The 15952-nt window shown below is 45.1% G+C and overlaps 1 protein-coding gene across 1 annotated transcript in view; it reads left to right on the forward strand.

Annotated features, from left to right (window-relative positions):
- The window catches only part of cubn (cubilin (intrinsic factor-cobalamin receptor)), a 279179-nt gene that overhangs the window by 158529 nt on the left and 104698 nt on the right, over positions 1 to 15952 (forward strand). Inside the window, 3 exon segments of the mRNA XM_039754274.1 lie at positions 2224 to 2429; positions 11318 to 11499; positions 13586 to 13778. Of these exon segments, the coding sequence (XP_039610208.1) occupies positions 2224 to 2429; positions 11318 to 11499; positions 13586 to 13778 (581 nt within the window).

Below are 15952 nucleotides of genomic sequence, written 5' to 3' on the forward strand. Positions count from 1 at the left end.
CGAGACTAACTGGTTAACAGAATTGGAGATGGCGGCTTGAAGAGTTGGGCCGGCTTAGAATTTAGGCCTTGGCTTTATGTGTCCATCCAGCCATTGTATATGACGGTGCGTAAAATATCCATCAAACCACAACTAGCTAACTATCTAACATCCACCTCGCTATATCCTAACTACAGGGTCACAGGGGTCTGCTGGAGCCAATCCCAGCCAACACAGGGCGCAAGGCAGGAATCAAACCCTGGGCAGGGTGCCAGCCCACTGTAGTGGGTGAACTCTACTATGCTATATATTGAAAAACAAGGACAGATTTTTATTAGAAGATATATTGGTGTATTGCTCAAAGTATGATTAAAATATATTCAGCCTTCCATTATCCAACCCGCTATATCATAACTACAGGGACAATTTAGGATCGCCAATGCACCTAACCTGCATGTCTTTGGACTGTGGGAGGAAACCCACGCAGACACGGGGAGAACATGCAGACTGCAAACGGAGAGGAAGCAAACCTGAGTCTCCTTACTGTGAGGCAGTAGCGCTACCCACTGCGCCACCGTACCACCCACTAACTAACTAACTATCCATCCATTATCCGACCCGCTGTATCCTAACTACAGGATCACAGGGGTCTGCTGGAGCCAATCCCAGCCAACGCAGGGCAAGGCAGGAAACAAACCCCTGGCTGGGCGCCAGCCCACTGCAGGGCACAAACACCCACACACCAAGCACACACTATTTAGGACAATTTAGGGTCGCCAATGCACCTAACCTGCATGTCTTTGGACTGTGGGAGGAAACCCACTCAGACACGGGGTGAACATGCAGACTCCAAACAGAGAGGAAGCAAACCCGGGTCTCCTAACTGTGAGGCAGCAGCGCTACCCACTGTGCCACCGTGCCGCCCATTATTTAAATAAATAAATAAAATTTACAACTAGCATTGTAATCTTTCCATTCTGAAATGCGTCCTGACTAAAAAGTTACACATTGTGGATCGTATTGGATGACAGTTTTCACTTTGAATTCAACCCCATGTGAGTCACTGCCTTATCACACAAAGCAGCTGAAAAGTGAAAATAATGAGAAGAAACGCAACAATTTACAAAGAAAAATCCAATCGGCTTTAAAAGAGAAATACCAAAAGTGCTAAGGATCTGTAAAGAAAAGTCAAGTCCACTAAAACATGAACCAAAATCCATTAAAAGAGCCGAGCCAAAAGCAGAACTTCCAGCTCAAAAAGGGCCAAAAAGAATTTTCAAAAAGAGATGAAAACCACAAAGCAGAGGAGCGGCGGCGGCGGCGGCGGCAGCAGGCGTCAGTGACAGAGCCCTCAGGTAATCACTGATTGAACAGATAAACACTCGATCCGGGCCTAATCGCAAATCTCAAATATAAAAGAAGACAAACGGGAAAGTGGAAGCACATTACGTAGAAAGACGCCCAGCACAACCCTCACATGAAACTTTACCATTTGAGTGAAATAAAAAGAAATGAGGGCAGAACACGAAATGCTAAACCAACAACAGGCTCAAAAGGGAGATTACTAGAAATGAAGAACCAAGAGACGTCCTGTCGTCAAAATGTAAACACTAAACCGTTAATGACGTAGAAAGGAGAACTTCCAGAAGTCGATAACCAAAGCACACACCGTCAGCAGAATGTAAACGCTAAACCATTAACAAAGTCGAAGGGAGGACGGCCAACAAGTCGAACACCAGAACGCGTACCGTAAATGTTGGCAATGTTAAAACTGCGTAGAGTGCCATGTGTTCCAGATACCTGAACGAGAAGTGAGCTGTCTGAACAAATTTCTGTGAAGAATCAGGGCGCCGCAAGTCAACAAAACCGGTCCAGGGGGTGGCGAGTTGTTTCGTGCGGACAGACAGACAGACAGACGGGGGCTTTCACAGTAGGTACTTTGCTCTTTCTTTGTGAACGCGACTGGAAATCTAAGCCAACTGTGATCCTCGTGGTATGAATAGTTGTGATTGGAAAGGAATGGGGAGGCAGCGATGAGAGTAGCTCTTGGCAGCTTCCATTTTGAATTCAGCACCTCATCTTCCTTCTCCCAGCAGCCCCCTGAATGAACAGCTAAAGCCGCCCAGTGGGTGCAGTGACCCAGAGGCTTCTGGGAACTGAAGTCTTGTCACATGGTGCTGCCACACCGTTTTTTCCTGACTGATCCCACCTTTTTTTCTCTCTCTTTTGTCTTCTCTAACACAGCATGTTTCACCTCCAGGACAGCGCTGATTGCTCCCATGATTACTTGGAGGTCCGAGAAGGAAACGCGACTGGCCTGCTGGTGGCTCGCTTTTGTGGGAGCTCCCTGCCTGCCAACTACACCTCCATGACGGGCCACATACTGTGGGTGAAGTTCGTGTCGGACGCCTCGGTCAGCGGCGAGGGCTTCAGGGCCACGTTTGCACACTGTGAGTTTCGCTACTACAAGTGGGCAGAGCTGGTGGGCTCATACCTTATACCAGATGTACCCGACCATGACGTGAGCTTAGGCCAGCAGCATTAGGTGAATCTTTGAAGGAGTGTGGAATACTGCATTATGGGAAATACGCACTCCTTTCAATTGACGCTACGGTGGTGAAGTGACACATGGAGTAGACCCGACGGTACGACTCAGTGTTGTCATGTCATGGAGTCAGAAACTTCACAGAAATCGGGGTGAGGCCTCCAAAAGACCCCAATATGGTCTGACAGACAACATCAGGGTGACAGGAATAGCAGAGCTGGCTATGATCATGCAGAGAAGGACAAAGTGTTGTGATTGTGTAGCACCGCCACATAGGGGGCATGTCGCAAACCTTCTTGTGATGCCCTACCAGACTGGGACCAATTGCTGCACTGAATGTCCCTGTGGTGAGCCCACCCAAACAATGGACCACATTCTTCATGAATGTTCCTGAGGGCCTACATGCACCGATGAAGATCTTAAGGGCACTCTTACCTGGATAGTGGCGTGATAAGATATGATGACCGCCACATAATTTTATTTGCTGGGTTATCTTTTGTCTCTCCATTACGTTATAACCAATGTGTGACCGCGTCTCCGCCGGAGCTCACATGGCATATACTGTGAAGCTTAAGATGGGAGGATGAGGTATCTGTCAATAGGGAGGACCTTTGTGAGGTAGGGGTCTGTGGTCATGATTTCCGGGAGGTTGCCATGGAAACGGACGAGGATACACTTGTTAAAAAAAGAGCGCGAAAGGGCAGGAAGAGAAGAAAAGGACAGAGCCGAGCTTTATGGCGGAGGGGGACAGACGTGAGCGATCTGAAGCCAGGAAGGAGATTGTGTTCATGTGGAGCTCCGAAGTCCTATACGGTTTGATGGTGGCCACCTCGATGAACTCCCCATATCAATCAATCAATCAATCAATCAACATTTATTTATATAGCACATATTCATACAAAAATGGAGCTCAAAGTGCTTTACAAAATGAATAGAAAAATAGAAGACACAATAAAAGATAAACATAAGTCAACATTAATTAACATAGAATAAGAGTAAGGTCCGATGGCCAGGGTGGACAGAAAAACAAAAGAAAACTCCAAAGGCTGGAGAAAAAAAAATAAAATCTGTAGGGGTTCCAGACCACGAGACCGCCTGACCAGTCCCCTCTGGGCAATCTACCTAACATAAGTCAAACAGTCCTCTTTGTATTTAAGGTTTTCATGGAAGGACCTGATGATGATGGTCACGTAGACTTCTGGCTTTCAGTCCATCAATGTTGGTGCATCATGATGCTTTGAGTAGGTGGTGGTGGCGCAGGCCACCACAAAGAAACCAGAAGAAGAAACAGAAGAGAGAGTTGGGGTCAGTACAGATTTTAGAGCCACCTTGAATAGTTATTATGATGAATTGAACATACAGAGTATCAGGATTAAGTTAAAGTGAAGTTATAGAAAGGCCATGTTAAAGTAATGTGTTCTCAGCAGTGTTTTAAAGTGCTCTACTGTATCAGCCTGGTGAATTCCTATTGGCAGGCTATTCCAGATTTTAGGTGCATAACAGCAGAAGGGCCGCCTCACCACTTCTTTAAGTTTAGCTTTTGGAATTCTAAGGAGACACTCATTTGAAGATCTGAGGTTACGATTTGGAATATAACGCGTCAGGCATTCCGATATATAAGATGGAGCAGATTATTTAAGGCTTTATAAACCATAAGCAGAATTTTAAAGTCAATCCTGAATGACACAGGCAACCAGTGTAGTGACATCAAAACTGGAGAAATGTGTTCGGATTTTCTTTTCCCAGTTAGGATTCTAGCAGCTGCATTCTGCAGTCGATTTATATCTTTTTTGGGTAGTCCTGAGAGGAGTGCGTTACAGTAATCTAGTCGACTGAAAACAAACGCGTGAATTAATTTCTCAGCATCTTTCAATGATATAAGAGGTCTAACTTTACTTATGTTTCTTAAGTGAAAAAATGCTGTCCTAGTGATCTGATGAATATGTGATTTAAAATTCAGATTACAGTCAACGGTTACCCCTAAATTTTTACTTCCGTCTTAACTTTTAATCCTAATGCATTAAGTTTATTTCAGATAACCTCATTAAATCCATTATTGCCAATTACTAAAATTTCAGTTTTCTCTTTATTTAGTTTGAGAAAATTACTATTCATCCATTCAGAAATACCAGTAAGACATTCTGTTAGTGAATCGAGAGAGTCGGAGTCATCAGGTGCTATAGATAAGTACAGCTGTGTGTCATCATCATAGCTGTGGTAGCTCACGTTGTAACCTGAGATAATCTGACCTAACGGGATGTAGATTGAGAAGAGCAGCGGACCAGGATAGAGCCTTGTGGACCACCATATTGGATATCAGGGGTCTTTGAGTTGTAATTACCACAACTCACAAAGAATTTTCTCCCTGCCAGGTAGGATTCAAACCAATTTAAGACCCTGCCAGAGAGGCCCACCCATTGACTAAGGCGATTTCTAAGAATATTGTGATCAATGGTGTCAAATGCAGCACTCAGATCTAAGAGGATGAGAACAGATAAATGGCCTCTGTCTGCATTTACCCGCAAGTCATTTACTACTTTAACAAGTGCAGTTTCTGTGCTGTGATTTGTTCTAAAACCCGACTGAAATTTATCAAGAATAGCAGGTTTATTGAGGTGGTCATTTAACTGCATAATGACTGCCTTCTCTAGAACTTTACTTAAGAAAGGCAGGTTAGAGATGGGTCTAAAATTTTCAAAGACAGAGGGGTCAAGATTATGTTTCTTAAGTAGGGGTTTAACTACAGCAGTCTTAAGACAGTCTAGGAAGACCCCCGTATCTAATGGCGAGTTTACAATGTCAAGAATATTATCAATTAGCACGTCTGTTATATACTGGACTGGACTGGACTGGACAGTCGTAAGGTTCGAGATCTGAGTGAGCAAATATCAATCTTTTTATTCTGGGACAGCACGTGTGAAGAATGGGAAACATTGTGGGATATTTGATCTTATAAAGAAACCAAGCTGAGTGGACACTGTGTGATAGTTTGGGTCCAAGAACTTTATGTTATTTGTATACTGTATGTGTTGGGAAAGGGGGGGCACAGGTCTGGGGGAATTGGTGGGATTTGTATATACGTCATTAATTACATTTGGATTCTCTGGTTCATTTTTTGTATTAAAATCGATGTTATTAGTTGATGTAATCTATTGGCGCCGCAGGAAGGGGTCCGAAGGTAGTTTGGGGTTGACGTGTAATCCGTAATTAACTCATCACTATAAACGTGGTGAATCGTAGCGATTGTGTCTTGGCTTTTGAGCTGATTTCTTTTCTACTTTATTTCTGTAATTTCCACCTTCTTCACTCCTTACATTTCTTGTATTTTCACTAATTTTCAATTCTGGTTTAATTCAGAAAGAATTCAGACCCCTTCACTTTTTTCACAATTTGTTAATGTGTGCTAAAATTATTTAAATTCCCCAAACACTCTGTACCCCCAGAATAATGAAGCGAAAACAGGATTTCAGAAGTTTTTATAAATTAATTACAACAATTGAAATATCCCATTGACCCAAGTATTCAAATGTGAAATTTGGCTCAGGTGTATCCCATTCTATTGACGATTGTTGAGATGTTTCCACACACACCTGCGGTCAGTTCAGTTGACTGGACTGATTAAGAAAGGTGCACACCTGGCTGTAGAAAGTCCACAGCTGACAATGACCAAGCCATGAGGTCGAAAGAATTGTCTGCAGATCTCAAAAACAGGATTGTGTTGAAGCTCAGATCTGGGAAGGCTGCACCATTGAAGGTTTCCCAAAGGAAAATATCTTCCATGATTCTAAATGAAAGAAGGTTGCAACAACCACAACTCTTTTGAGAGCTGGCCACTTGTACCAAACTGAGCCATCGTAAGAGAAGGACCTCGTCAAGATGGGTGACCAAGGACCGAATGGTCACTCTTGTTGAGTGCCAAAGAACTTGTGTGGAGATGGAAGAAACTCCCAGAAGGACAACCACCACTACAATACTCCCTTGATTTGATCGTTATGATAGGTTGGCCAGAGAGAAACCTCTTCTCAGCTACGGAAGTCCACTTGTAATTATTACAAAAGGACTTGAGACTGTGAGAAACGAGATTCTGTGGTCTGATGAGACCAAGGTTAGCATCATGTCTGAAGGAAACCAGGACCCTCTTCTCCTGTGCAGTACCATTAATACAGTGAAGTGTGGTGGTGGCGGCAGCATCAAGGACTAGAGGACTAATCATGATCAAGATATCTTTCATGAAGACATGCATAGAGAGCTCTGGACCCGAGATTGGGCTGAAAGTTCCCTTTCAACAGGACAAAGCAAAGACAAAACAGAGGTGGCTCAGGGACAACACTGGGAATGTTCTTGAGTGGCTCAGCCAGAGTCCAGGCTTGAACACATTCAAGAGACCTGAAAACAGCCACCCATTGATGGTTCTCCATTTAACCTGACAGAGCTTGAGAAGATCTGCAGAGAAGCAGGTCAGGTCAGGTTGGGGAGCAGGGACTGGTACAGAGTGTCGCCGCACCCGCAACACGATGATACAGCTCAGGGTCTCAGTTAGAAGCCCATCCCAGGCATACACAACAACAACAACAACATGTATTTATATAGCATATTTTCATACAAAAAATGTAGCTCAAAGTGCTTTACATAATGAAGAATAGAAGACACAGTAAGAAAATAAAATAAGTCAACATTAAATAACATAGAATAAGAGTAAGGTGGTCCGATGGCCAGGGTGGACAGAAAAAACAACAAAAAAAAAAACTCCAGACGGCTGGTGAAAAAAAATAAAATCTGCAGGGATTCCAGACCATGAGACCACCCAGTCCCCTCAGTACACGCCGTCCAGTCCCACCCATCTGTCTGCCACAGTCAGGTGTTACGTCGGCGCCCCCTTGGCCTGGTCCTCAACATTGAACCGGATCACCCTCAGGTAAACGCGTCACATGGCCGTAGTGCCTTAACTCTCTCTCTCCTTATCTCTCTCGCTCGCTCGCTCGCTCGCCCACCTCTCTCTCTCCTTATCTCGCTCGCTCGCCCACCTCTCTCTCTCCTTATCTCTCTTGGTTGCTCGCTCGCCCAACTCTCTCTCTCCTTATCTCTCTTGCTCGCTCGCTCGCCCACCTCTCTCTCTCCTTATCTCTCTTGGTTGCTCGCTCGCCCAACTCTCTTTCTCCTTATCTCTCTTGCTCGCTTGCTCGCCCACCTCTCTCTCTCCTTATCTCTCTCGCTCGCTCGCGCCCGCTCTCTCTCCTTATCTCTCTTGCTCGCTCGCTCGCCCCCCTCTCTCTCCTCTTGAGGGTAGAGAAAAGCCAAGCAAGATGTCGCCTTTTGTTGGCTGGCTGAAGGGATTGCAATATGCAAGCTTTTGAGGCAACTCAGGCCCCTTCTTCAGGCAAGATGTAATCAGAGCTTGCATATTGTGGTCTTTTTGGTTGGCCAGTGGAGGGTGTCATTTTGCTTGGCTTTTCTCTACATTCATAATGGCTAACACGGTACAACACCCTAGTACTCCTCTTGAGGGCAATCGTCTCCTATTCTCCGTCTGCATGTCCGCGATATTTTTGGATACGCTTATGCGGCGAACTGCTACAGCGAAACAATGAAATCACAAGCGCACAAACGCGTCGATCCTCACGCTACGGGAGGACAAGGAACACTGAGTGAGCTGACGGGCTGGCAGCGTCAGCTTGGGTGAATCCCCGAGTCGAGGCGGATCGGGAAACGCGTCACGCATAAACACACACAGCCTGGGTCGTGGCTCGTTCATGAGCCAATGCTCGTATTTAGATCCGAATTTTTAGCTCATACTTTCCTCTTATCTTGAACTTCTCGTATACAGAGGTGATCGTATCTAGAGGTTCCACTGTACAACGAAAAGCTTTTTATTTTATGGCATGCACTATATGAGAATAATTTATATTAAATATAAAGTTTAAGTTGTACGATTAGCACATTTCGAATGAAATCATCCAAACTGACGCTCCCTCACAATGCAGGTAATAGCAGAGACAGGTGTGTGTGTGTGAAGGTTGTGGCATCAAACCCAGGAAGACCCCAGGCTGGGATGGCTGACAAAAGGGGCTTCTACAAAAGTAAAGGTTCTGAATACTTGTGTCAATGGGATATTTCAGGATTTTTATTTTTAATAAATTTGTAACGTTCCTGTTTTTACTTTGTCTTTATGTATTATGATTCCCCTAAACTCAAAGAGAGAAATGCTGCATTCATTGATGATTAACTTGTTAAGCTCTCGTTAGGACAGTAGACCAGGCTGTTCTGCCACTTCTTGTCCTCAGCAAAGACAGAAAACAAATGGAAACAGTTATGGAACAACATAAAAGAAAAAATTAGAAACTTAGATATATTTTAACTGGACAATTACACACATTCACTTTACACAGCAGCATCGACTAAATAAACTCCCCTTTAGCTGTCCCTTGGGCAATTTCCCACCCCATATTCATATAAAATCCCTCAGAACACACCAAATTAGAAAGGATGGCCCATCCCAACAACCCCCTCATATATATCAATAAATATACTCAAAACTCTCAACACGACCTTAAGGAACAAACGACGTCCCGATCAGGCGAGGCACACACATCGATACGCCTAAATGTAAGCAACACTCTCAGTATGAACTTAAGGAACAAGTCAGGTTAAGCACATACGTATACAGAAATATAGACAAAACGCTCGAGAGTGTCCAGACCCAAAAGTCCAACATATTATTGTCTGTGAGAGGAGGAGAAATGTGGGAAGATGAGAGGCAGATTTGAAAGAACCGGAGGAGAACTGAAGATAGCGCCATCCCGAAAGTAAAAAGTCTTAAATCTCATCCTCTGAAATTGGTAAGCCAGGCGTATGGAGATTCTTGCAAGAAGTCGTGCAGGTGGCCGCCTCACTAACCTTGTCCAAGTGTCCTGACACGCGTCCTTTCTACTTTTTTCCCCTCGGCAGCGTTGCTGTCTGGCACTCCTTTCCTTGGCTTAAGTTGCAAGTGGCACACAGATCGGCCATTCCTCCTGATTACTTCCTCCCTGCCTGGTTTAATTTTGGTGCTCCGACCCTTCATTGGCTACCAACCAGAACAGTTTCTGACAGACCGTTTCAGTGCCCACCCATGAACAACAACAACCTTTATTTCTAGAGCACATTTTCATACAATAATGGAGCTCGAAGTGCTTTACATGATGAAGAAAGAGAAAAACGACAAAGTAAGAATTAAAATCAGAGAACACTAATTAACATAGAATAAAAGTAAGGTCCGATGGTCAGGGAGGACAGAAAAAACAAACAAAACTCCAGACGGCTGCAGGGGTTCCAGGCCATGAGACCACCCGGCCAGCCCCCTCTGGGCATTCTACCTAACATAAATGACCTCAATCAGTCCTCATGGTATTCAGGGTTCTCATGGAAGGACTTGATGATGGTGGTCATGTGGACTTCTGGCCTTTAAACCATCAATGGAGGAACATCATGCTGCTTTGATCAGGTGGTGAGAGCGCAGATCACAGAAAACCGAAAAAAGAACAGAAGAGAGAGTAGGGGTCAGTACGGATTTTAGAGCCACCATGAATAATAATGATAATTAACTGAGTATGCAGAGCATCAGGATTAAACTAAAATGAAGTTATGAGAAGGCCATGTTACAGTCATGAGTTTTCAGCAGTTTGTTGAAGTGCTCCACCGTATCAGCCTGGTGACTTTCTATTGGTCAGCCATTCCAGATTTGAGGTGCCTGACAGCAGAAGGTCGCCCGCCTCACCACTTCTTTTAAGTTCATCTCCTGGAATTCTGAGCAGACAGTCATTTGAAGACCTAAGGTTACGATTTGAAATATAAGATGTCAGACACTCCGATATACAAGATGGAGCAGATTATTGAAGGCTTTGTAAACCATAAGCAGAATTTTAAAGTCAATTCTGAATGGCACAGGTAACCAGTGTAGTGACGCTCAGACTGGTGTGATGTGCTCGGATTTTCTTTTCCTAGTTAAGATTCCATCCATCCATCCATTTTCTAACCCGCTGAATCCGAATACAGGGTCACGGGGGTCTGCTGGAGCCAATCCCAGCCAACACAGGGCACAAGGCAAGAACCAATCCTGGGCAGGGTGCCAACCCACCACAGTAGTTAAGATTCTAGCAGCTCCATTCTGCACTCCTTGCTGTCGATTGATGTCTTTTTTTGGGTGGTCCTGAGAGGCGTCCATCACAGTAATCTAGTCGACTGAAAACAAAAGCGTGAACTCATTTCTCAGCATCTTTCAATGATATAAGAGGTCTAACTTGAAGGGCAATGTCATCCATCACCACCTCGCAGCTCACGGTCCTGAACTGCGAAAGGCTCCTCCACCTGAAGCTGTGTGGAAGCCCCCCAGGCAGTGCCGAGCAGCACACATAGAACAGACACAATGCAATACAACGCACATAAGAAGTATTTGGCGATAATATTTTTCTTATGTGGCAGTGCTGCAGGGTGTATCTTGATGAGGGAAACCAAATAATGAAAGTGATTTTAGCTGCAACACCACACAATGTGTAAAAAGTGAAGGCATCTGAAGACTTTCTGAAGGTTCTGTACATGCGCTCATCACCGTGTGCTCCATGCCCTAGCGTCACAGTGTCACATTAACGACTTGTCCCCTGCCAGCCTTGGACTCACTTCTGGAGCAGATGGCCATTTTGTGCCTGCTACTCTCAGTCCATTACCTTTACAGTTCATTTTTCCTCTAAATTCCTTTAAAAACAGATCTTGAGATGTATAAAATTGTGTTTCTTCATTGGTGTTATCTGTTCTCCACAGTGTTTGGCAATGAAATTTCAGGATCATCCGGACAGATTGCCTCTCCACTTTGGCCGCGGCCATATCCGATGAACGCCAACTACCGCTGGACGATCACCGTGGCTGCAGGCTCCTTCATTCAGGCTCAGATCGTCCAGATGGACATTGAGGACTACTATGACTGTTACGCCGACAAACTCAAGGTGAAGACATTCTGCTTATCCCATCCTTCTCACTTCACATGGGCTTCTTCTGTGCAATTTAGGCAGCTGGCTAAGAAAATGGATGAATGGGGGGAAAGTGTGGTCAAGTCGGGTTGGGCCCAAAATCCATCAGGTCACTTCCTTTGGCAGCCTTCAGGGAGGCAGAGCTCCCTTCCATGTTTGTCCTTGGTTCATAAGATGCTTAAAGCAATCAACACAACATACCCCGGTGTGATGATTAGGGTTGAGACCAAACAGTTCAGTCTTGGTGCCATCAGAGCAGAGAATCTTGTTTGTCGTAGTCTGAAGGTCCTTTAGGTCTCTCTGTTATAAAGCGCTGGTGTCCTTCTGGAAGTTCCACTCCTCTCCTCACAGATCCTCTCCGACTTAGCCAGGGAGACCGTTGAGGTCCAGGTTACTTTCCTTACCAGTGCCCTTCTCGCTTGATTGCTCCATTTGGCCGAGTGGTCAGTCGTCAGTAGAGTTGTGGTTGTTCCACTCTTCTTCCATTTAAGAATTATGGAGGCCACTGTGCTTTCTTGGGACCCTTCCATGGTTCCTCAAGTCTGTGCCTCAACACAATCCTGTCTCTAAGCTTTCTTTGGCGGTTCCTTCAACTTCATGGCTCGGTTTCTGCTCAATTATAAGACCTTCTACAGAGAGGTGTGTGTCTTTCTTAATCCGTCCAGTCATTACAAGACACAAATGCAGACCTTTCATTTAGAAAACCCCGAAAAATTCCGGGGCGATGCCTCTCAAATTGGTGCCGATAGAATTTCTAAAGTAAAATCACACAAACCTAATCCTAAACCTGCCATTTCAGCCCAGCTAAACTTCGATTTGGATAAACTGACGTAGGGCACCTGTGATATTTTAACGTTATCCTCTCTTAGGTCTACTTTGTGTGCTGTGGTCCCCCACATCCCAAAGATAGGAAGCTTAGCTTAATTGTCACCTTTGAATTGTCCCTTTATGACTGTATGTGAGAGTGTGGCAAGGCACAGCCTGGCGTCCCATTGACGGCTGCCTCCCGCCATTCAGTTCAGTTCAGATAGCACCCTTCACTGAGGACAGGTGACAAGTTCTCAGGTGAAATGCAAATATGACTTAATACAGAATTAGCACACAGTGTGAGACATGCCTGAACACCACCTGACACACACCGCATCTTTATAAAACTTCCGTTTATTTTTCGTTCTCCAACAACACACAACTCAGTCCCGCACACCACACTGTGCTTCTTGCCCCAATCACCACTCCTCCGGGCTTCTCTTTCTCTGTCCCTGGACCGCCTTTCCTCTCTCCACGGGAGCCTTGTCCCGCTCCCACTCCCGACGCTAGCTCCCAGACTGTAGGAAGGTGGGCCCTTTTATTCTCACCCGGATGTGCTCCAGGTTTCTCCCTCTGTCATCACTCCCTGGTGTGGCGGAAGAGCACTCGGAAGGACTCTGGGCGTCCCTGGAGGGATCCTCCTCCATCTTCCCGGGTGTGGCGGAAGTACATCAGTCCCGGGTCCTCTGAGACTCAGGGCACCCCCCGGCGAGTCCCAATAGGCATAAACCTCCTTGTTCTTCTCCCGTGGTCCTCCTTTGATCCAGGACGTTTGCCCCCTCGTGGCCCGGAGGACGTACATGCCACCTTCCAGTCCTTCCAAGCGTCCCGGCTGGGTCGCAGCTCCAGTGACTCGCCACAACAGAAATCATTGTAGAGACAGATTAGCATTAATAGAAGCCAGCGGCATGTGTCCATTCTTTAATTGTTGAACTCTGGCCAGTTGACAACGGAAGAGTGAAAAAAAAAAAAACTTATTCAGCAGCAAGGGGGTCCACGGTCAACTGTAAGAGAGAAAGACAAAGTCAGACAGTGTCGAAGTCCTGGACCCCTCAGCCAGTCCACCACCTCTTTCGGGATTCCATTGTAGAGTCGGCGCTGAGCCGTCCAGTCTGCTGACAGACAAACGGACACATTTACCGTAATATGAAGTTCCTTACAAGTGTAAACACATTTTTGTTCTTTGAGATAAGACAGCCACATATTCCTCTTCCTCTTTCATTCTGAGTGGCTTCTTGCTTGCTTTTGCCCGCAGTTCTTCGATGGGCCCGATGTCCACTCGTACCCACTGGGCACTTTCTGTGGCATCTCTCCTCCTCCTCCAATCCAAAGCTCCGACAACGTCATGACCCTGCAGTTCATGTCAGATGACATCATCAGCGGAAAAGGCTTCTTCATCGAATGGACTGCAATTGAAGAGTCCGGACCGGTGCCCACCGTCCCACCAGGTCAGTGTTGACAGTGTTGCTGTTATTTCACATCCCTGGCTGACGGATGATTGATGATTTTCTTGTTGGTTTGCTTATATTTAATGTAGTTTGGATTGTTTGGTTTAATGTTTCATTTATTCTGTCCTGTCTCCTGTATGTGGTGCCCAAGGAGGTGGGGCCACTTGATCCTGCTGTTCTTATGCTTTAGTATCATTTATCACTTTTTGGTGTTTCTTCGTCACATTTATCTTTGACTTTATACACTTAATATGACTTTTTGAGCATGATGAATTCAAATTTACCATCACCACTTACTTTTGAAAGGTATTTAATGTGGTTACAATTATTTTCACTGTTTCTGGGAATACCGTAGTCAGGCTGCAACTTCCAGTTGTCAAAGCAGTTGGTCACGGGGGTTATGGAATGCAGTTTCAGTGGTGCAGCAATTTACAGTAAAATGTCAGCCCTATTGTCCCATCTCTGTCCAAGATTACGGATATGAAAAAAAAGCAAAATTTATTGTACGGGCTCTTTTCTTGATTTTTATCGTTACGATTGTTTAAGCACTTTCCTTTGACTTTGATTCTCAAATGACGTATTGAGATCACGAGTTTCTCCGTGAGAAGTTTTGATCTTTACACCTTACATACGACGACGCCCGATCCTTTGCACTGACGCTGCTGTTTCCACCTCTTAGCAGTGCAGAAGCTGCAATGTTGGCCCAGCATGTATTTGAGACTCCAATTTCATCAATTTGGATTCTTGTTGACTTTTTTGGATTTCCCAGCTTTTGGATCCTGCAATTATTTAAGCTACTGTTTCTTGAATTGTCATTTTAATTTGTTTAAAGAGAATACGTATTTGTTTCTCCTTTTACCTTGCCCTTTTGTGTTCTTTTTAATTGCAAACACACTTTGTTTTTATTTGTCCTTTGAATCACAAGTTTCTAACAGTTTTCATCTCCTCCACTCCTAGGTTATTTTCTAATATTTTAAACATTAAAGGCCTATTTTAGGCCGGTGCAGGCCAAGTCCCTACCTTTTGACTTTGGGGATAGGCTGCCTTTGGTGGTGAGGCCTGCTCCCTTTGATGAGAGCCTGCAACACTTTGTGATACTTTGATGTGGCGAGGTCATCACAGTGGCACACTTTCTACCCATTTATCACTGGTGAGGGGGTAAGGGATGGCACTAACATGGCACTAATGGCATTTAATTATTACTGCATTCATATTCTGTGGGACACATGGCAAATACAAATGTCTGAAACAGAAATTCTACGTGAACACCTTGTGATCTCCATCCATTGTCCAACCTGTTATATCCTAACTAAAGGGTCATGGGGGTCTGCTGGAGCCAATCCCAGCCAACACAGGGCACAAAGCAGGAAACAAACCCCAGGCAGGGCGCCAGCCCACCGCAGGGCACACACACCAAGCACACACTAGGGCACACAAGTTAGAATCGCCAATTGACCTCACCTGCATGTCTTAAGAGGAAATCCACGCAGACACGGGGAGAAGATGCAAACTCCACGCAGGGAGGACCTGGGAAGCAAACCCAGACGGGTCTCCTAACTGCGAGACAGCAGCGCTACCCACTGCACCACCCTATCTCTTTACATCTCCCACTATATTTTGGTGCTCACAATAATCTCCAGGATGTGCCCGTAACAGTAAGAAAAATCGAAAAATGAAACCGTGACGATGTCCGCATTACTAAAAACATCCAGTTAAACAGAAAGAATTCCGCACTAAAACAACCAAACATCCACATGAAGTTGATTTTCGCCCGCACTGGGCATGGGCACCTTGAAGGGATAGTAATGCTGCCAGCCAAAGGATTTCCCGCACAACTGTAGTAGTCAGTAAATGATTTGCTTTTTGTGTAAATAAATATGACTGAGATGCGTACAAGTAAGCGTCACTGGACACAACTCTTCTGTCCTTGCTCTGTTGGACTTTGCTTTTCTTCTGTGAAGGATGGCCAATCAGAGAATGAGAAGATGTAGGCAGCAGGATCCAATCACGGAAGAGAGCCGTAATACGCACAAACCAATCAGAGTGCGATTAGAGTCTGCGTTTTTGAAACTCTACATTTCCACCCGTCCAGACTACAACACTAAACAGACATTTTCTGACGTATGCGATTCTGCAGAGCTTTTTCAAAAGTCTCCATTTCTGTGAGTTTAAAA

Source organism: Polypterus senegalus, chromosome 5 (assembly GCF_016835505.1).
Source record: "Polypterus senegalus isolate Bchr_013 chromosome 5, ASM1683550v1, whole genome shotgun sequence".
NCBI classification, from domain to species: domain Eukaryota; kingdom Metazoa; phylum Chordata; class Cladistia; order Polypteriformes; family Polypteridae; genus Polypterus; species Polypterus senegalus.